Source organism: Cetorhinus maximus, chromosome 7, assembly GCF_964194155.1.
Source record: "Cetorhinus maximus chromosome 7, sCetMax3.hap1.1, whole genome shotgun sequence".
NCBI lineage: Eukaryota > Metazoa > Chordata > Chondrichthyes > Lamniformes > Cetorhinidae > Cetorhinus > Cetorhinus maximus.
The window spans coordinates 96,845,291-96,866,337 of record NC_135885.1 but is presented as its reverse complement, the minus strand read 5'-3'; the positions used below and the strand labels follow the sequence as shown (position 1 = coordinate 96,866,337).

Sequence of the window (21,047 nt, the reverse complement as noted above, 5' to 3'; positions counted from 1 at the left end):
CTCAAATGGCTGCTTATCTATCCATCATTGCAATTGCAGTACTTTGTATTATCAAAACTAAGCTAGATTACAGAAGTTTATTTTACTGGTGTCTTAATTTGAAGGGGTGAAAATGACTGGAAGAAATTTGGCCATTTAAGTCTTCGAGATTAATGCTTTAATTCATTGTATGTTACATGTTTGCACTTAAATGAAATGCAGCAAAAATCATTCCAAAATGAATATTTTTCAGTGCAGTTACAAAGCTGAAAGAATTATGTCGCCACTCTGCAGTATTTGGATTGCTGTCTTCTGCCTGTTGATGGAGCTGTTTCTCTTCAATCCATTTGCTGCATTCTGTATCAACCTAAGGTGTTAATATATGTGCAGTACCTTCTAACAGAATTAAGAAGTGCAAGCCCAATTATTGTGAAATAATTGTTTACATTTCTCGTAGGAAGGATTGTATGTACTCTCTTCCCTTAACAGGACTAATAGAATTTATATTTACAGTTGGGTATTGTAACCCATTTAAATTAGATGTGATAGAAAAATTAATAATTGAGAAATATTGGTTTGCTTTATTTTAAACAAAAAATATAAACCAAATGAGTAACTAGTTTTAAAAAATCACATGGATTATTGTCGAGTAGCTTACACTTCTATTTACTTGCTATGTACTATGTATGATTTACTGTATTTTCAGAACAGAAATGTTTATAGTAAAATAGAATTATTTATGTTCAGTATCCTCTCTTGTCAGATTTTGTCTGTTTTCTTGTGCACAAAATTGAAATTTCATATCCTATGCTGCTTGAAGTTGTGCTCATGTAGTTAATCTTTGTTACCTGATCTGTTTTACGTGCTGTTGAAAGAAAGTAAGAAATTGTACTGCAGCTAACCTCTTGGGTGATTGTAATTCTTTAAAAAGATATCAGCTAGCTTGAGCAGCTGTCAATAGTGCAGAGATTAAATCAGTAATAACATTGTCTCAGGGTTTATGCTGATACAGTTTGCACTTGAGCACAGACCTAATTCTGGCAGTTGAAGTTCATAGGCTGATGGACCCCAATACTCCATTTTTTTGGATAATTTTGTTTTTGACTTGGCTACTTTGCTAATCTGTTGAAGGCATTTCTAATATAACAGCAATTGGCATTTATATTGTGTTTTTATGCAGCAAAGCATTCCAAGCAACCACGTACAGGAATAAGACAATATCAGGCACTAAGCTAGAGGAGAGATTGGAAGAGGTGACTACACACTTATTGAAAGAGCTAGATTTAACTATGATGCTAAAAGGTGATGAAGGTGAAAACTTGGGAGGAGGTTTTGGACAACAAGTTCTAGATTTTGGCCTAAGTTGCTGAAAGCATGGCTGCATTGGAAGGTGGAGGGCTTTGTGGCGTTGCACAGGAGGCCAAAGTCAAAAGCAGAGCCCCTGGGGCAGCGTCATGCTGCAAGAGGTTGAAAGGCGGGGGTGAGATTATGGAGGGATTTAAATATAAAGATGAAACTTGTAAATTTGAGGTATGGGTGACCAGGAGCCAGCCATCTGTAGGTCATGAGGACAAAAGTGATGAGTAAGAAGGATATTGGGGCAGGATAGAAAGTGAATAGCAGAGCTCTGGATGAGCTGAAGTTTATGGAAGGTGGGCGGTGAAAAGTTGACCAAAATATTCTTTGCGTAATTGAGACTGCAGACGAGAGTTTTAGCAGTAGGTGGGCTGAAGTAGAAGTGGAGGCTGAGTCTATTATGGAGGTGAGGAACCTTTTTGATGGGAACGATACAAGATGAATAACTCAATTTTGTGTTAAGCAGAATGCTGAGGTTGCAGATACTCTGGTTAAGATTGAGACAATGGCAGCGAGGTTAACGTAGGTACAGAGTTTGTGGCATAGCTACTTCCAGTGCACAGCTAGAATAAGTTGCGGTTCATCTCAGACTCTGGATGTCAACAGGTAGTCTGACAGCACAAAGGCTGTAGATGGTTTGAGAGAGGTAATAGAAAGGTAGAGTTGGATGTTATCAAAGTATATGACATTGACCACTTATTTAGATGTTGCCAACAGACAACATGTGGATGAGGAAAAGGATGTAGCCAAGGCTGAATCTCTTGTGGAATTACTTGCCCCTTTACCCTCCCCTGTAGCCTTGCACCATCATCCCTTTCATCATTTAATCTCCCCTGCCTTCTATCCCATCCGAGACCTTCCCTTTCTTTCTGCTTCCCCCTTTCCCTGCTGTACCTGCTTAAATCTGTATATCTCTAACTTTTCCAGTTCTCATGAAAGGTCATTACTGGAAATGTTAACTGTTCCTCTCACCTTGGATGCTGGCTGACCTGCAGAGTATTTCCACCATTTTATTTCTGATTTCCAGTTTCTAGAGTATTTTACATTTGTAGCCAAGGTGGAATCTTTTGAGGACTACGAAGAGTGATGGTGCAGAGATAAGAAGAGAATTGCTAGAGATGATCTGGGTAGAGTTAAATAGCAAAGACTGGAACCAACCTTTCCTCTAAGCTGCATAGTTGCATGGTCATCTGGAATGTACTATGCAGGGAACATAAAGACCATGAACAACCAGTGTTCCCTTTAAAATGCATGCGTGAGAGACCATGCAGCAATCTTAAAAGGATCACGTAGTGCAGCAAACAAGCCATGCATAGCAAAGCGAATTTGGGGGAGGTCATTGACTGGACCCTGAGCAAACGCAGCTCCATGAAACTGGACAGTTGACAACAATCATCATGGTGTGGTCAACTTGGTCTACTATGAAAAGCAGGGACGGAAGATGGGCTTGGATATTCTACATATGAGGTTATCAAAGATGGAAGTGAAGCAAGAGTAAATGTAGAAGAGGTTCAACGAATGGAGGGCCAGAGATTAAGCAAATTTGAGACTGCCAGTTGACTGAGTTGTCAGTGATTTGGAGATTTTTTTTTTCCCGGGGCAGTGCAGAAAGGTGGGGTTGTGGGTGCTGAAGGATATAAGGAAGTGATTAAAAACGGCTTCATCGGTAATGAAAGTCACTGCCCTCCAAAAGCATACGTAGATGACCAGCCAAGGGGATGCTACGAATAGGAATTATATTTTGAGGTTCAGAGCGAATGGAAGACTGGTGAATCCAGAAGAGATAGTACAAAAGGAGCTGCAATGAAGTTCAAAATTACTGAAGGTGCAGAGGTTAGGTTGGAGGATTAAAAAATAAAGGATATCTTGGGAAACTTGTAATGAGCTTGTGGGGAGGGACAGCAGACTTCAAAGGCTTTAGATGAGATATTGAAAGGGCCAAGCTGCTTTATACAGGAGAAGGTATAAGATGAGTAGGGAAAGAAACCAAATTATGGGGTGATAAGGTCTATGCTGACAGTGTAGTTTTTTTTGGCAGGGCAGATGATGAAATGTGTAGCCAGGTGGAAAAGTTTTGCAAGGAACACCCATGGGGCCAAGTTTCAGTCCAAAGCAAGAGGATGTCAATACGATCAACCATAATGAACTTGTGGACAGCAAGGACCTTGCTGGCAAACCTACTGATATTCTGGGAGTGAACAAAATGAAGGGCAGTGATTGATCAAATGGCAAAATCTGTGGGGGCATGGTGAGTGGGCTAGGACATCAGATATATAGCTAATAGTATCTTGTATCAAGTGTTTCATATACAAACTTTTTAACTCTAAGAAGTGAAATTCAGTCTTTTGTTAAATATTTTAAACACTTGTAAGTTATCCACTGCCTTTTCTGTTCACCTGCTTGTACTAGGATGAGCACTTATGCCCTGAGACAACAGTGTTTTCCCCCGGGACGATTATCCTAGTTGTACAATCACCGTTCCCTTGTAAGATAGTCTTGGAACATGGTTCAGATTGACAACTGAGTAGAGTGGGGATTGCCCTTCATCTTTTACCTTTGCCAAATCGCTAAATATTAACAGCCAGTTTTCATCAGAGCAAAGAAGATGCATTATTGTTTGAAAGACTTGATCCAACAAAATACTCATAAGAAATGAGTTTGATTAGTGCTACATTTCCAAAAAGTGGTGGAATGTTTTCCATGCAAAATACACTTGCGAAGTCTGTAGTTTCTGTACCAGAAATAAAGCTCAGATTTTCTTTTGAGAATGTTATAAATCAGATGTTTATAACTTTCTCCATTTCGACTTCTATAATTACTGTAGAAAATAGCATAAAATTCACTACCTTTTTTAAATATGGAGGACGTTCAGTACATAAAAATTAAATCTTGTGCATTTTAAGAATGACTTTTGTAGCATGAAATTGAAAAAATTGATTTAGAGATGGGAATGCATAAACTATGGTCATTAAGGTAAAATGGCAGGCACAAATGTAAAAGTTTAGTATAAAATGATTGATCTTGTTAGAATTGTAAATAACTTCCACATTTTTTTGTCTGTCAGCTTATTGCTCCAGAACCACACCATTATGAAAACTTACTTTTCTGCCCCATGAGTAAAATTGAAGTATAAAAGGCAAGACTGGCCCTGAAATTTATCTTTGACTGTGGAAGATATTCTCCTATGCTTCTATACAAAATTGCTGTGCTGTGGACTGTTCATTCCATTTTGCTAGCGTTTATTGATCCTTTAAGTAAGACTTCCTTATCTGACTCTAATCGGTACTTCTGGAGCTTGAAAGGACCTGCTTGTGATAGGATACAACCTAGGTTGCCTCCAAAATATTTGTGTTATGCTTTCCTTAGTTCACTCTTTTGCTCATCTTGAGCCCTCTTGCATCTTAAATATGTATTGCCTTTATTTAATTTAATGTGCTGTGCATAAAGTGCAAGTTTTTGTACCTTGTAAACCTAGCGGTCCAATCTGTTGGGGCACACTTGCCTGTTGTAAAACCTTAAGTGTGATTGATGTATCAGTCTTAAAGTTGCAACTTTGTTTTTTCCAAAAGGTTACTGATATTCAAATGGTGTTTTTAGGAGCGTCAATCAAGTTTTTAGCTAGATATATAATTATAAGCGTTTAATTGGGAGAGCTGTCACACAACAATATAATCATACTTGCAGTATATTGTACTGTCCAATGTTCCAGACTTCTCGATCACCATTACAACACAAGAAAAATATTGTGGATGCTAAAAATCTGAAAGAAACAGAAAATGATGGAAACACTGAGGTAGAGCAGCATCTGTGGAGAGAGGAACTGAAAACGCTTCAAGTAGAAGATCCTTCCTAAGGATTACGAAGGGACATTGACCTGAAATGTGAACTTTGTCTCTACAGATGCTGAAATACCCGCTGAGTATCTTCTCCATTACAATCCCTGGGTATGTCCTGGCTCACTAGCAGGACAGACTCAACAGCAGCAGCACAGTGGTATACATTTGGGAGAGAGAACCCTATGAGTTCTGAACATTGACTCCAGACTGCATGAAGCCTCATGGCATCAAATCGAACATGGAGAAATAAATCTACCGTGTGGGCTGATTGCCCTCCCTTAGCTGATGAACCTGTACTCGTCTATGTTGAATAGCACTTTGAAAAAGCATTGACGGTAGCAAGGGCACGGAATGTACCCTGGGTGGGAAATTTCAACAACCATCACTATCTGTAAATCCCATGGACCACTATATTGCTCATCTATCGTTTCTGTAATGAACTTGATGTACCAGACAGGTTTCTGACTTGAAACGGGTAACTTTATTACAGAGCTCTTGTAAAAGCTGCACGCTTGAGCCAAAATCATGACTAGAAAGCCCTGTCCCTAAAATTACCACACTTAGAGCTCATTCGTCCGTACAGTCACGTGACCCCTAAAGGCAGTAGGAAAATCTTTACCTATAATCACTACATTTCCTCCCTTCTAGATTTTTTTTACATTTCTTATTTACAAAGAATACCTTAGCCTATAACATACATATATACACAGGTCATGCAATTAAAGATTAAGTCTCTGAGATGGCTTTCTAATTTAATTAGAGCGACGTAGCTCTAGGACTTGAGATTCTCCCACTGTATCTACATGATCAGGAGCTGCAGCATCGGGGAGATCCTTAGACAATGGCAGTTCAGGATTAGGTAATTCAACAGAGACATCAGGTATGACTATTCAGGTCAGTCTCTCGGGTTAAAAGTTCGACATCAATTCGACAGGCGGAATAGCTGGTTGTTGGAATGTCTCTAATCAAATGATCCACATGTTTTCGAACAATCCGCTCTTCCACTTGGTGTGACAAAGGTCCAGTTTCAGAGACAATTATACTAGGACCATTTACAAAATTCCACACAAAAGCTGTATCTCCCACAGTAAATCTTCGAGTTTTGCTGTGAATATCATGATTCAATTTCTGACTACGCTGGTTCTTTCCCTACCTTCCCCTCTTAAGTTTGGAAACACCAGACTTAACCTCGTACGAAGGCAGCGTTTCATCAGTAATTCAGAATGTGTTGAATCCTTAGTTGCATGAGGAGTTGTACGATAATCAAGAAGATAATGTGAAATTCGAGTTTCTAACATACCTTCGGATAACTTCTTCATTCCAGATTTGAAAGTTTGCACCGCTCTTTCTGCTAACCCATATGATGAGGGGTGATATGGTGCTGTTTTAATATGTTTAATTCCATTTAAACTCGTGAATCTCTGGAGTTCAATACTACTGAAGGCAGAACCGTTATCCGAAACAATGACTCTGGTAGGCCATGTATACTAAAACATTGGCACAGCTTTTCAATAGTTGCATATGATGTCAGTGATCTAACTTCATACGCATCCATTCACTTAGAATGCGCATCAATGATCAATAAAAACATGGTACCTAAAATTGGACCTACATAGCCTATATGTAGTCTAACCAAGGGTTGACCAGGCCACTCCCACAGATGCAGTGGAGATGAAATGGGCAACTTCTGATGCTGACACTGGAAACAGTAAATAACCATTCTTTCTATATCACTATCTATACCTGGCCACCAGACATAGCTTTGCGCAAGCATCTTCATCTTGAAAATGCCTGGATGTGCATTGCGAAGAGTGGTTCTCTTCCTTGCGAAGGGACGATGACTTTTGACTCCAACAACAAGATTCCACCTTGACAACTTACCTTAGTTTCCGGGTATAGGTTACATGGTTACCTCCACATTGGTAACAGATTAATTTCTGAATCGCTGTTGAAACGCTTCCACTATGCATTTTTGTTTTTTGGGCAGTAGAGACTGTCTCCCGCTTTGTGGCTATCTCTCTGGTTTTCAAGCCACACCCAGCAGTAGGTTCCCGCCCCAACTGAAGAATGGTGCCATGTTGCACACTCTGCAAAGCTTACGAGTCCCTCTCAGCATTCTCCATTGCTAATGCTATTTCCATGGTGCGCTTCAAATCAATATTAACTTCTGCAAGTAAACAGCGCTGAATGGCATTGTCATGTACGCCACAAACCAACCGGTCCTGCAACATGTCATTGAGTGTACCTTTTAAGTTGCAGTGCTCAGCCAGTTGTTTCAACTTAGTGATATAAGTTTCAGTGGTCTCACCCGGGGCCTTACTCTGGAGTTAAACTTAAACCTCTACAGAATTACCGATGGCTTCGGCTGAAAATGCATCTTCACGAGTTCTACCAGCTCATTAAAAGATTTGGAATTGGGTGCGTTCGGGGCCATCAGACTACGGTTGAGGTTATATGTTTTGCTACCACAGGCACTTAAAAGAATTGCTTTCTGCATCTCCTCCACTGTTATTTCATTTGCCACAAAATAAAAACCCAAGTGCTCTATGTACTAGCTCCAGTCCTCCATGGACGAGTCATAAGGGTCACTTCTGCTGAAGAATGGCATGACTGGCGAGTACACTTTTCTCTCTTTCCTTAAGAATTGATGTACTCACATTCGAAAGGGTGAGGTGCAGCATCGGAGCTATTTATCCTCGTTGCCAGTTGCAATAAACTTGATGTACTAGACAGGTTTCTTACTTGAAACAAGTAACTTTAGTACAGAGCTCTTGTAGAAGCTACATGCTTGAACCAGGTCCACGAATAGAAAGCTCCACCCCTAAGATTACCCACGCTTAGGGCTCATTTGTCAGTATAATCACATGACCTGTAAAAGCAGTAAGAAAGGTTTTACCTACAATCACTACAATTACCATCAAACCAGGAGGCAAATCCTAGTTTGAGGGTTGTAGGAGAGCATGCCAAGAACAGCACCAGCCATTCTTAAAATGAGATGCCAACTTGGTGAATCTACAACACAGGATCCACTTACATGTTGAATAGCAGAAGCTGTATGCTATATATAGAGTTAGGTGATCCCACAACCAATGGATCAGATGAACGCACTGCGGTGCTGCCACTAATCGTGAATGGTGCTGGATAATTAAACAACTAATGGCGGTGTGGAGAGGAGACCCCATGAACATATCCATCTTCAATGATGGTGGAGTACAGTATGTGAGTGCAAAAGACAAGGCTGATGTGTTTGCAACTACTGTAGGCTAGAAGTGTCAAGTGGATGATGCATCTCACCTGTTCCTGATGTCTTCACGATCACAAAAGCCAGCTTTCTGTTAATTCAATTCAATCCACATGATATGAAAAACAGCTCTGCTCACAATACTGCAAAGATTATAGAACTTGAGAGCATCCTAACTGTAATGTTGAAAACTTTGGCCCTAAAGCTAACTGCGCCTCCACTTAAGCTGTTCCAGCACAACTACAACACTGGCATCTACCTGACAAAGTGGAAAATTGCCCAGGTATATCCTGTCCACAAAAAGTAGGACGTATCTATTCTAGCCAATTACTGTCCCATCAGTCTACTCTTGATTGTTAGCAAAATGATGGAAGATCATGTCAACCTGCACTTACTCAACAATAACCTGCTCACAAATGCCCAGATTGGGTTCCACCAGGGCTACTTTGGTCTCCATTATAGTCTTGCTCCAAACATGGACAAATGAGCTGAATTCCAAAGGTTAGGTTAGAGTGACTGCCCTTGATATTGACTGAGTGTGGCATCAAGGAGCTCTAGTAAAGTTGAAGTCAATCGGGATCAAGGGAAAATGTTCCATTAGTTGGAGTGTTAGAGGCCAATCATCTCAGCCTAAGGACTTTGCTGCAAGAGTTTCTCAGGGTAGTGTTCTCAGCTCAACTATGTTCAACTGCTTCATCAAAGACCTTCATGAGGTCAGAAGTGCGATGTTCATTATGCTGTGTTCAATTCCATTTGCAATTTCTCATTCTGAAACCGTCTGTGCCTGCATGATGGAAAACATTCATGTTTGACCAAATAAGTGAGAAGTAACATTTGTGCTGCACAAGTGCCAGATAATTACCATCTTCGACAAGAGAGAGTCTCTCCTTGACATTCAATAGTATTACCATTGCCCCATCATCAACATTCTGGGGCTCACCATTGACCAGAGACTTATTAGACTATCCACAGAATTAGTGCCTACTGGAGCATGCCACAGACTGGGCCTGAGTGATGTACCTGACTCCCAAAGCCTGTCCACAATATACAAGGCACAAGTCAGGAGCGTAATGGAACAATCTTCACTTGCCTGTTGGAGTGCAGCTCCACCAACTCTAGAAGCTCAACACCATCCAGGACAAAGCCACTTAATCGCCATTCCATTCCCTACTTTAAATATTCACTCCCTCCACCTCCGGTGCACTGAGGCTGCAGTGTTTACCATCTAGAAGATGCACTGCAGTAACTTGCCAACACTTCAAGGGAACTTCCCAAATCCAGGACCTCTGCCACCTAGAAGGACAAGGGCAGCAGGTAGACCAAATCACTAATACCTGCAAGTTTCCCTCCCATGTCACAATCCTGACTTGGAAACAAATTGCTGTTCCGTCATTGTTTGTGATCAGAATCCTGGAACTCATTCCCTAATAGCATTATAACTCTTTCGAGTTATCAACAGATCGCATGTAACTCTTTCGAGTACATTCACAGTTCTTGGTTTCCGGGAGTGGGACATGAACCCACAACCTTCTGACTCAAAGGCGAGGGTGCTATGAACTGAGCCACAGCTGACACCTCCTAATAGCATTATAGGAGTACCTTCACATGCACTGCAGCGGTTCAGAAAGCACCTGTTCAAGGCCAATTAAGGATGGGCAATGAATGATTCCATTTCCAGCAATACTCTCATGAATGAATAGGAAAAAAAATCAAATAGGGTTGTGTGACTCCATTGATGTTTTGAATTAGTGTATCTCTTTTTAAAAACATAATTGAATAGAGTTCATTGACTCAGAAACATTGTCTGTGTAATGCATTCCAAGTGAATAAGTTTATGCAGTCAGATCCATAATCTTTAATGTTATGCTTTGTGTACATAATGTGCTTAGTTATATATGCTGTAATTTGCGTGCCTTATTTCAACAAGTATTGTAACCCTCCCTTCTCTGTTACTGCTACATTCACTCATATATTTGTTTCCTTTAAAAAGCATTTTCATTTTTGGCTAGTTTTGTAAATGACAGGCATGTATGTAGCGATTCAAAATTCTTAATCATACTGCATTTGCCTCAGACCTGTTTGCACAAAATTAAGTCTCTACAAAAAATTCTAAACTAATTTATTACTACCTCAGAGGTAATTCAGCCCCTTTATTAATGGCTTTATACAGGAGAGAACAAAGTTGTTTATAACCAGGCTTTTATGTTTGATATGTCTGTAATGACAAATTGGGGGACAGTTTTTGATGAATCAGATTAGTATAGATTACAAATTGGTTTGAATTCCACTTCAGTGAGTCTCTGCAAAGCTCCTATTCAAACAGGAATAACTGCATGTCCTGAATGCAAGCATCCATCCATATCTGAGAATTCACGTTGCTCACAAAAAGAAAAATGAGGCTTCTTCACCGACATTGGTCTGTTGCTTAGCAGCTTGCAGGCTCTGTTTCAACAGTTGCTATTTAAAGCATGTTATTTGTTTGAATTTAAATCTCTGCACATGGAATAATTTTTAATAAAATTGAGATGGTTTGACTTAAACTGAATTACTATTGCATTTGTTGTGGGCACTCATCAGAAACATGTCAGCAGTTGAAACTTTATTGACATTCAGAAGTTGTAGAATAGAAGCAAGTTTGATTGAATTGTGACAATGCTTCAAGTTCTTATGTGAAACACTGGATGAAAACATAGCTAACTGCTGTTATCATGTCGTTCATCGAAAAGCATCTCCTAATTAATCTACCATACTAGTTAAATGGATGTGTACAATTAAGCTGTCACACCCTGATTACCGATAGCACACCTATCGTTGGTAGGGAATTGAAATAGAAGTAAACTGGCCACTTTCATCTCCTTCAACTGTTAAATAACTTGATTTTTTTAAAACATCAATTTAACCATTTTTTATTTTAGACATGATTGGTATCAGACAGATTCTCACGTTATCGTCACAATAATGATCAAGAATGCAAGCAAGGATGATGTGAAGGTCGAGTTTGCTGAAAGAAATGTAAGTGTCAAAAGTACTCTAATTATTGGAACTTGCTGCATTCAGGATCAGCAATATGCCTTTTCAGAATGCGACTTGTTAATTTTATGTGATGGTGTTGTGAAAGTATTTGGAATGTATGCACTGTCATGACACCAGCAGGATCTTATCCTGAATATTGTTTCTTGTCTATTAGAAAGTTTAAATACTGTATTATGTAAGATATGATCAGTTTTTAAAAAGTAATTTTGTTGTGGCTTTTAACGTCCAATGTTGTTAACACATTAACATTGTAATTAATGTGGAAACAACAGTGGAGCAGTTTTCTAAATTGCTTGTGGATTTGCTTTTGACAGATGCCTGTGCCCTGTTTTGATTAAATTTGTTAATGCAAATGGAACATAAAGCTAATTAGAATTTATTACACTATGATCAGGAGGGAAAATAAAAATTAACTGAGGCACATATAGCAATTATCTGAGTTGTGTTCTCCCTGCTCAAAAGTTAGTGGTTTTTGTAATCAAGAAAAATCAATGAAATTGGATTTACTTTCTATATTAGCACCTATGTCTGCACCAAACACTTAAAGATCAGAAGAAATTTGTGCTTGATGCAGAATAATGGATTCTGTGCCCTGTTCAATAATTTAATTTGTCTTCAGTCTCAAAACCATCCTTCGTGCACCTGTGAGGTTTTTCTTTCTCATACCAACCATCCTTGCAGCTGTTATGAAGCTGGTGCGTTATTTTGTGAAATATTTGCAATGAACTGCATTGAGTACTTGTATCAATGTTTCAACTTGCATTTGTTTGGGAGACAAGAGGGTTTCGTCCGATCTATCTGTGCTAATTTTGAAAACCAGTTCCTAGAATTGCAAGGATCATGTTTGAACCTGCTTCAGTGCACAGTTTCCATCTTATCATCAGACTAGTAAATGTCCTGTGTCCTAGCTCACAGTGAGTTGGAGGATGAACTGTTTTGTGGCATTATATCATGTAAAATGGTAAATTCTCATATTATTTCCTTCTCTGATCTCTTGGCTGGCATGCAGTTTATACAGCTGTTACTGCAATGGAGCATCATAATACTTCAATTCACCATTTATAAACAATTTAATATTAAAATTAGTGGAAAATATATTTAAAAAACCAGCCTTTCTCTGAATATTTATTCAGCACACAATATATCCTCTTGATATTATGCAGGGATGTGAACTCAGCAATAAAATTTCCTTTGCTCATTTTGCAATTCCAAGTACAACTGGTCATTGCTTCTGATTTTTAAACTGCAAGAAAAACAATTATTCGTTGAATCCCTGAGTTTGAGTGGAGTTTTGGTACAGCACACAAGAGGAAACCACTTCAGTTGTTTATCCTGTTTTCCATTTTTCCACCAGCTTCCAATGTTTCCATGGCAGTTCACTTCTGAGCTGCTGCTTCATTCTCTGTCTCTTTTTTTTAGGGTTGCCAACTTTGATAAGATGCATTCTTGGTTGTTTGCTCACATGACCTCCTGCCATTAAGTGCCCTGCTCCTTACTATTGGGCATCCAACATGTCCATCCTCACTGTGCAGTGCCTTCCATGACAATCGGAAAGCAAAAAGACCCTTTTACCCAATTAAATGATTTGTAGCTGCCAGTGAAACAGCTTTTGTCGCATATCCAATATTTTCATAACTAATAAACTGAAGTGTTAAAAGAAAATTAAAGAAAAAGATTTAATTCCCTTGTGATGAACCACAATGCATACAAAAACACAGCACTGCAATCGGACAACTTCCAGCACCTTGTCCACATATACCTAAACCTGTATTTGCTCTCTGTCCCATACTTACGACCAGGACTCAAAGCGAGAGCGCTTGAGCTTTTATAGATACTTAAAGTGGCAGGGAAGCAGAGAGTTGACTGTGTGTTTATTCGTCATACTTTCCATCTGCCTTTGTCGTTAAGTATGACACAGTCAGCTGTCAGTTTCCCTGCCACTTCAAAATTCTACAAAAACTTGAGCCCTCTCGTTAACGTTTATCAGATGGTTTCTACCAGTATTTAGAGCAGACCATCCAGTCACTTTTGCATTGAATGTGGTCAGATATAAATATTTCCTATGATTTAGCTGATTTCTCTTTTGACCTGAAGTTGTTTGTAAAATACCTTGTCCTCCTGAGAAACCGCACATTGAGAAAACATTTTTGAGCAATTTGACTGGAAATTGGCTTTAACCACCAGAAAATATGCCAATGAAAATGCAGTCTTATAATAAAAATAGCTTTACTCGCAATACAGACAAGATATATTCTCGGATGACTTGATGGGAGCTGTGACATTTTTCCTTTTGTTTCAGTGATTTGTGTGCAGGTTAATATCCACGATATACAATTTATAAAGTTTATATTTTCAAGATAAAAAATCTCTGGCCTATGACTTATGCACCATTATCTTGCCTACTGGACAAGGCATCTCCCTTAGGGATGTGATGAATAGTTGTTTACCCCACCAATAAAAAGTGCTATAATTTTCCAGCCCCTCACACTGCAGTGGCTTTGCGCTATAATGTGTACATAATTCGGTGACTCTCATTCCTGTGAAACCCATATTTATGCCTATGTTACCCCCATACCTGATTATTCCAGCCCCCTGTCCACCTTTCAAAAACTTCAGCTCATCCAAAGCTCTGCTGTCATGTATCTTATCCAAGCCCTCCTCACCCAGCAACACTGCGATGACTAATCTAAATTGGTCTCCAGTTCCCCAATGCCTCAGATTCAAAAACCTCATTCTCCTGTTGCATGCCCTTCATGGCCTCGCCCTGCCCTATCCTTAAATTTCCTCCAGCCTCCTGAGAATTCCCCTTGAACTCTGTTCTCTTTCAACTTTGCCCTTGTGTGTATATCTTACTCCCTTCCTCACACCAGTGATGTCTGCAAATTCAGTCATCTCAGCTCCAAGCTCTGGAATTCCTTCCTAAGCTCCTCTACCTCTTCATAGTGACTTTAATATTGTAAACCTCAATGCACTTCAGAAGACTTTTATCAGGCAAAATTGAGCAGTTTAGGAAGGAATTGCAGAGTTTGGGACCTAGATAGCTGAAGGCATGGCCGACAGTGATGAGGTAAAGGAAGCAGGGCTTGCAGAGAAGACCAGAATTGGACTAATGCCAAGTTCCCGGAGGTTTATAGGACAGGAGGAGGCTGCAGGTTTGGGAAAGGGCAAGGACATGGAAAAATATTCACGTAAGGATAAGGAGGTAACTTAAGGAACCGATTTAGGACAACAGATATGGGCGGTAAGAGAAAGAAACTTTGTGCAAATTAGGATATTGATTGTCTTAGCAGACTGGGTGAATCCCAACTCCTCGTACCTTAGAAGTGCAAGCTTTTGGTAATTCACCTGAAGAAACGGACAGCAAACTTGGAATAATTGTGTTTAGGTACTAGGTTATCTTATGTCTCCATTAGGATCTCATTTTAATAATAGAAAGTGGTAAAGCATCCATCAGGCCTTGTGCTTAACTTCAAAACACTCTGCAAACTTTACTAATTCATGAACAAGTGAAGAATTATTTAGTTATAAAGTTTTATATACTTTTGAGTAGATAACCTATGTTTCACAATCTAATACTACACGCCCTTCCATAGTCAACATTTATAAACACAAACTTTAATCTTTTCAGGCTGCAAAGAGTTACTTTATCTCTTCCAATAAAATTTCAATCAATTTGACTACCTTCTGATAATTAAGCTCACTGAATAGATTCAACTGCTCAAATGCCCTTTCACTTATTCCTGTGGCTTGTTTGCATTTTCTAAATTGACAGTTCAATTTAAAATAATTGGCTGTCTTGCCTTTAACTGAACAAATTATACAGATTCTATGTAATTCTCTAGAAAAGAATTGACCTGATCGAGCTCTTTAAAATTATGAACATTTTCAATAATATAGATATAGAGAGTATGTGGGAGAATCCAAAACTGGGGGCCACATAGAGTCAGTTTTCTCCTGTTGTGTCCGTAATAAGTTGATGTATACAAGAATAATCTGACTTCTAATACTCAGCAAATATTTTTGTGAACATTGGCTTATGCCTCGGAGATGGTACATTTGCTTTGGAAGCTAGTGTTCTTGATGAGGTGCTTTAAAAGATTTTTTATATCTGGTCATAGTATATCTCACCCGGAATGTTGACAATTTGCATTTCCCCTTTTATGGCAGGCAACATTGAGCCTCTGAGGAAAACTGTATTGATTTATTGCCATTATGGCCCATTCCATATCATGCGCTAAAGTCCACCAAATTTCAAACTGTCATGATATTTAACTTGTACCCTTACAAGCTATAACAGAAGGAAGGAACCTTCAGCTATTCAATCAATCTGGACGAAATTTAAAGTTCAATCCTCTGCGGTGAAAGAACACATGACCCACTGCTTGAACAATTTCCTAATAATTTATTTTTAAATATTACTCTCACTATCTGCTCCAAGTGCTGGTGTACTTCTCTGTGAATATTAAATTATCAGCCTGAACGTTTGAAATTCTTTGGCAATTTTTGACTATAGGCTTCAGTTTTCAGTATTTTGGTCTGGTCATGCTATATTTGAGCTCATCTATGCTGGAGTTGATAGGTGAAGAAGATTATTCCAAAGGCCAGTGGTTTTCAGTTGTCAATGCTACTATAATTTATATTCTCAGGAAAAAAAGGCTGCTAAAATTAATTATCAAATTAAAATGCAAAATGCTGGAACAATTCAGGAAATCAGGCAACATCTTAGAGAGAGATTCTTCTCTAATTTTCTTTTATATGGTCTAGTGGTTAGAATTCCCTGTTTTCAGGCTGATGGCCTGGGTTTGACTCCCATTAAGAGAAGCATTCCAACATAGAAAATTCATGACTCATTTTGTCTATTTGGCATATTGTCACAGTAGAACTGGAAAATTAATAAAATTGGATTTTCCCTCGATTCTTTTTTCAAAGAAAACATAATCTATAGCAAAAACAAATTTAGCCTCTAGTATCCCTGACTTGCTACCACTGTGCACTGAAGCCTGAGTACCTAATCACAACCAGTTGCTTCAGTGATTTAGCATTGAGTGTTTCATTTTAAAGTCATTTTCTGCCAGGTCTGCTGTAGGGCCATGTGACCTGATCAGTGTCATTTTGGAGCACCCTCTGTTGATCCCTGATCCCTCCCCTCACTGCTGACCCTCCATTTTGCGGAGTCTACGGCTGCCTGTCCCACCCTCACACTGCTGATCCTTCAACTTGCGGCTCAACTCTTGCAAGCCGAAGCAGCTCTTCCTGTCTCTCGCCACTCATCTCCAGAGCCCTCACTCACAGCGAAGATTTGGGGGAGAATAGCACCAAGTGGGAGAGGCAGGAAGTGGGAGTTCGGCGACGGGGAGAGTCCACAGCGACCGAGAGGTCATGGAGCGGCATCGGTAGCGAGCAGGGAGGTCTGGAGTGACTGGGATGTTCAGGAAGTGGCAGAGGCCGTGAGCTGGAGGGTCAGCGAGAAGAAGGGTCTGCAGCCATCAGGAGGATCAGGGAGCAGGATCAATGATAGGAAAGGCTGCAAGCGCATCCCAAGTAGAAAGTTAGCACATTTCTTTCACATTTTATATTATTCTATTTTATATTATATTCTATTGAAAAGTTATTTCATTCACCAATATAGGAATGGAGCAATGTAAACTATTTGAACTTATAGTATGAAATTTTGATCTTTTCCTGATAACAAATGTCCTATAGAGCCTAACTACAGCTTTTACATTGGTTTTAATGTGAGGATCTGATTCACTTAAAGTTGTTTCACTTAATGTTGCACTTCTTCAAGAATGCAACTACAACTTTAAGGTCTAACTCTAGCATCAGTTAGAATCTGCTCAGTTTTATTTCTGCAATCAGGCTAGATCATTCAACATGAGGGCTAAACACCTGCACCATTGAATGAAAATGCTGACATAGTTGCCACCTCTGTCAATAGTGATTTCCAGACCTGTTGAGTCAGTTCCTTTTGTGAACCTGGGCCTGGTTAGCACCAACAGAGATGTATATTGGAAGTACCAGTTAAAGCCCTGTACTGGTCAGCCTTTCCTAATTAATCAGCCAAGCCACAAATTTGCCTAGATAAGGCAAAATAAAATACAATACATAGCCTTTGTTTAAACTTATTGGAATCACTTTAAGCTCAGAGGAACAAAATAAAACATTTCAGGTTTAATAGTCCATATTTTTATATTCCCCCTCCATTTGAGGGTAGTATCACATAGTTGATGTAGAAGTTACTGCCTTTTTTCTTTATTAATTCTGAGTGTATGCTTATCACCCAGAAGCATTTCTTGACTTCCATGTGAAAATTTTTGAGAAATTGGTACAATTGGACATGGGGAAAAATTGGATGGTTTTTAATCTGCTTTTTGTAGTCCTAATCTGCATGTTCTATTTTTCTCAATATTCTCTGGGGATAGTTATACTTCAGATGTTATTTTGAGATTGTTATCTGTTTATAGTGATGCAGAAGCAGTAATTATGCTGATTGCACTGAATTACTCTGTAACTGGAGAAGCTTGTTTTGCCAGCATCCAAGTAGTAGTTTAAATTTTATGTTGCAGTGAAAGTATGTTGCAGCAAGACTGGCTGTGCTATTCATCTAAATATTAAATTTATCAAGTTATTAATTTCACAGCAGTTGTAGTTATACTACATCTGATCTAAACTGTAAATAAAATCTTTTTCTCTGCATTTTTGGTCATAACATGTTGAAAAACATAATAGGCAGAAGTATTTGAATCATTAGATTTGAATTAATTTGAAAATTCATATTGACTAAATGGACATGTTGACATATGTTTAAAAAAAAATTAACATTGAGGATTTTTTTAGCTTCCGAATTTCTTTCAACTTAGTATTTTTCTTGTATTTGAACAATGTTGCAGCATAGAAGGCAATTTTAAGTCGCACCTCAGCAGCGTCTGGCTGGCCACACAGTTCAATCATTTCCAAAACATACTGTCCTGTTCACATTGCATTTCCACCCGCCCCAAATTTAAATTATAGTAATTTTTTTTAAGGTACCCAAGGTGCCTTCTTGATTCAGCCAGGAGCCTCATCAATACAAATTGAGGATCCTAGGTTTATTTGGAACTCCAGTGGCATTTTACCTCCCAACTGAGCAAGGCGATCATTCCACTCAATGAAACCTGTCAGGGAAGAAGCAAAGACACTAAAAGGTAAGTTTTAAACTCCATTCAGAACCTGGAGGTGGACTCATGCGGGCCCCACAAAGAGATTCCGGGCCTTGGTTGGCCCAGTTAAGTTTCTGGCCAATGGTAACTCTTAGGATGTTGGTAGTGGGGGGATTCAGCAATGGTAGTATCATTGAACGTCAAGGAGAGATGATTAGATTCTCTCTTATTGGAGATGTTCATTGCTCGGCACTTGTGTGGCATGAATGTTACTTGCTACTTATCAGCCCAAGCTTGAATATTGTCCTGGTCTTGCTGTGTTGGGACACAGACTGCTTCAGTACCTGAGGAGTCATGAATGATGCTGAACATTATGTAATCATCAGTGAGTATACCCACTTTTGACCTTATGATGAAGGGAAGGTCATTGAAGCAGCTGAAGATGGTTGGGCCTAGGCTTATAGATGTGTACACCTAAGAATAGCCATGTCTAAGAATTAACACGCTTGCATACATATTGTGCATTTTCTGCAGATTGCTTCCAAAGAGGAAGAAAACAGGATCAACTTGAACTACATAATGAGTGAATGATTTGTCATTTATAGGTGAGTGCATCAGTGAAGCTTTCACCAGAAAATCATTACAGTTTGAAACTCAACCTTCTACATCCCATAGCAACTCCGTATTGTGCAGTCAAAGTGCTGGGAACAAAGGTATGGTTCAACAGAATTTGAATTGACGTATAAGTTCTGAATACCATGTAGAATTTTGTCATAGAGGCCTACAGCGCAGAAAAAAGCCCTTCAGCCCATTGAGTCTGTGCCAGTCAAACAAGTACCTAACTATTCTAATCCCGTTTTCCAGCACTAGGCCTATAGCCTAGTCAGACTATGAAGATACCCCTATAAATTAGTAATTCATATATTGCCCGGTTAAATATTATGTATGGACTTTGTTTTTCAACTGTAGCATAATTACAATTTTATCTTGCTTGTGGATTAGTATTACCAATACAGTCAGTGCTTATTAAGAGCAACTTTGAGCATTGAAATGGTAATCTTAAATGGGGAAAAATTGTTTCTATATCTAAAGCAGTCTAAAGATTCATTGTATTACCAAATTCAGTTATGATTTCAATACAGAAGCTGGTGACTAATGTAATATATTTGTTCAGTTTAAAGTGCTTACAGTCAGTGTGGTGGTTTCATTTTCCTTCCATTCCACATACCATCAGGTCACCAGTGGGTAATTGAGAGAACATTACACTGTTAACCTTTCATCATCAATATGTTGAGCCCTGTGATAATTGGTGTTGAGCTCTCCTTTAGTAGGAACTATTTCAAAGCAAAATTCCTTTGGGGCCAAAAAGCTTGGGGACTTGTTGCTTTTCAAAAATGAGCAACAAGGACTTGTGTTTATGCATTTTTTTGTACACCTGTTCTTTCCATCTGCATCAGAAACTCCTTTACTGAAATCCAGTGCGGATATTGGAAGTGAGGTGTCTTGCTACCAAGAGTTTCAGCTTGTTTTAAGGGAACAGCTATATTTCAATTTCTCCCCAGCAACTTGTTCTAACTGCCACCTATGAACATTTTCTTGCATCAAAATGTGAAAACATAATGGACATATGGGTCAGGAAAATAATCAGCTGGCTTTGAAATGGGTTCTCTTCCCCTTTCCCCATCTCTCAAAACTTATAGACAATTTAATTGAATTAATCAATTTGACTGCTTGAAAATCCTGAACTAGTGGCTGACAGATAAGATAATCGACCTGCTGGCTGTGACCACTATTGAGCAGGTCCTAATGATTGGAAATATTAACCATTTTATTTCTGCTACTGCAAGTGTCAAATATTTGCCAGTCCCTGTCTTTTCTCTCTCTCTCTCGTGGAACCTGACCCTCTTAACATTTTTCAGTAAACAATAGTGGATGTTTAACGGTGCTACAAATTGGTCAGACACATTGCTCAGCAGACTGGCTGGCTGCAGTAGACCTCTATAATGTTGATTAATGTAACCACTTGGCTGCACAGAGATATTCAATTCTCATGGTGATAGCTACTCGCACTGAGTCCTCCTGTCAGCCTTTAATCAACCTTAAGATTTACATAGTGTTTAGTCTGTCACTGTAGTTTATCTATGTCTGCATCTGGCAGTTAAAGCGACCTACGGAGATGCAGTTCACTTAGCAATGTGCCAAGTCCAGCACCATCTTTTTGGCCTCTGAATGCTGACTCTCAGAGTTGTGAAACTTAACTTATTTGGCCAGTGATTTCCCAACAAATCTGTATCTCCAGTTGCAAAGACAGATCAGGCTTAAATATGTGAAACTGTGGTTACAGAAAGAAAATATCACTTTGGGGAGTGGTCTCAAAGCTGCCACCTCCACCACATATGCCTCTAGTACCTGAATTTGAGGCGTTATTCTTGATTTTTTTTTCAATGCTGTAGATACCTTGAT

At 39.1% G+C, this 21,047-nt stretch overlaps 1 protein-coding gene across 2 annotated transcripts in view; it reads left to right on the top strand.

The window, feature by feature from the left end:
- sugt1 (SGT1 homolog, MIS12 kinetochore complex assembly cochaperone) overlaps nucleotides 1-21,047 on the top strand; it is a 143,141-nt gene that overhangs the window by 69,772 nt on the left and 52,322 nt on the right. For both annotated transcript variants that reach the window (XM_078545877.1, XM_078545876.1), the window contains 2 exons: nucleotides 11,328-11,424; nucleotides 19,190-19,297. In XM_078545877.1, coding sequence (XP_078402003.1) covers nucleotides 11,328-11,424; nucleotides 19,190-19,297 — 205 coding nt within the window. The remainder of the gene's footprint in view (nucleotides 1-11,327; nucleotides 11,425-19,189; nucleotides 19,298-21,047) is intronic.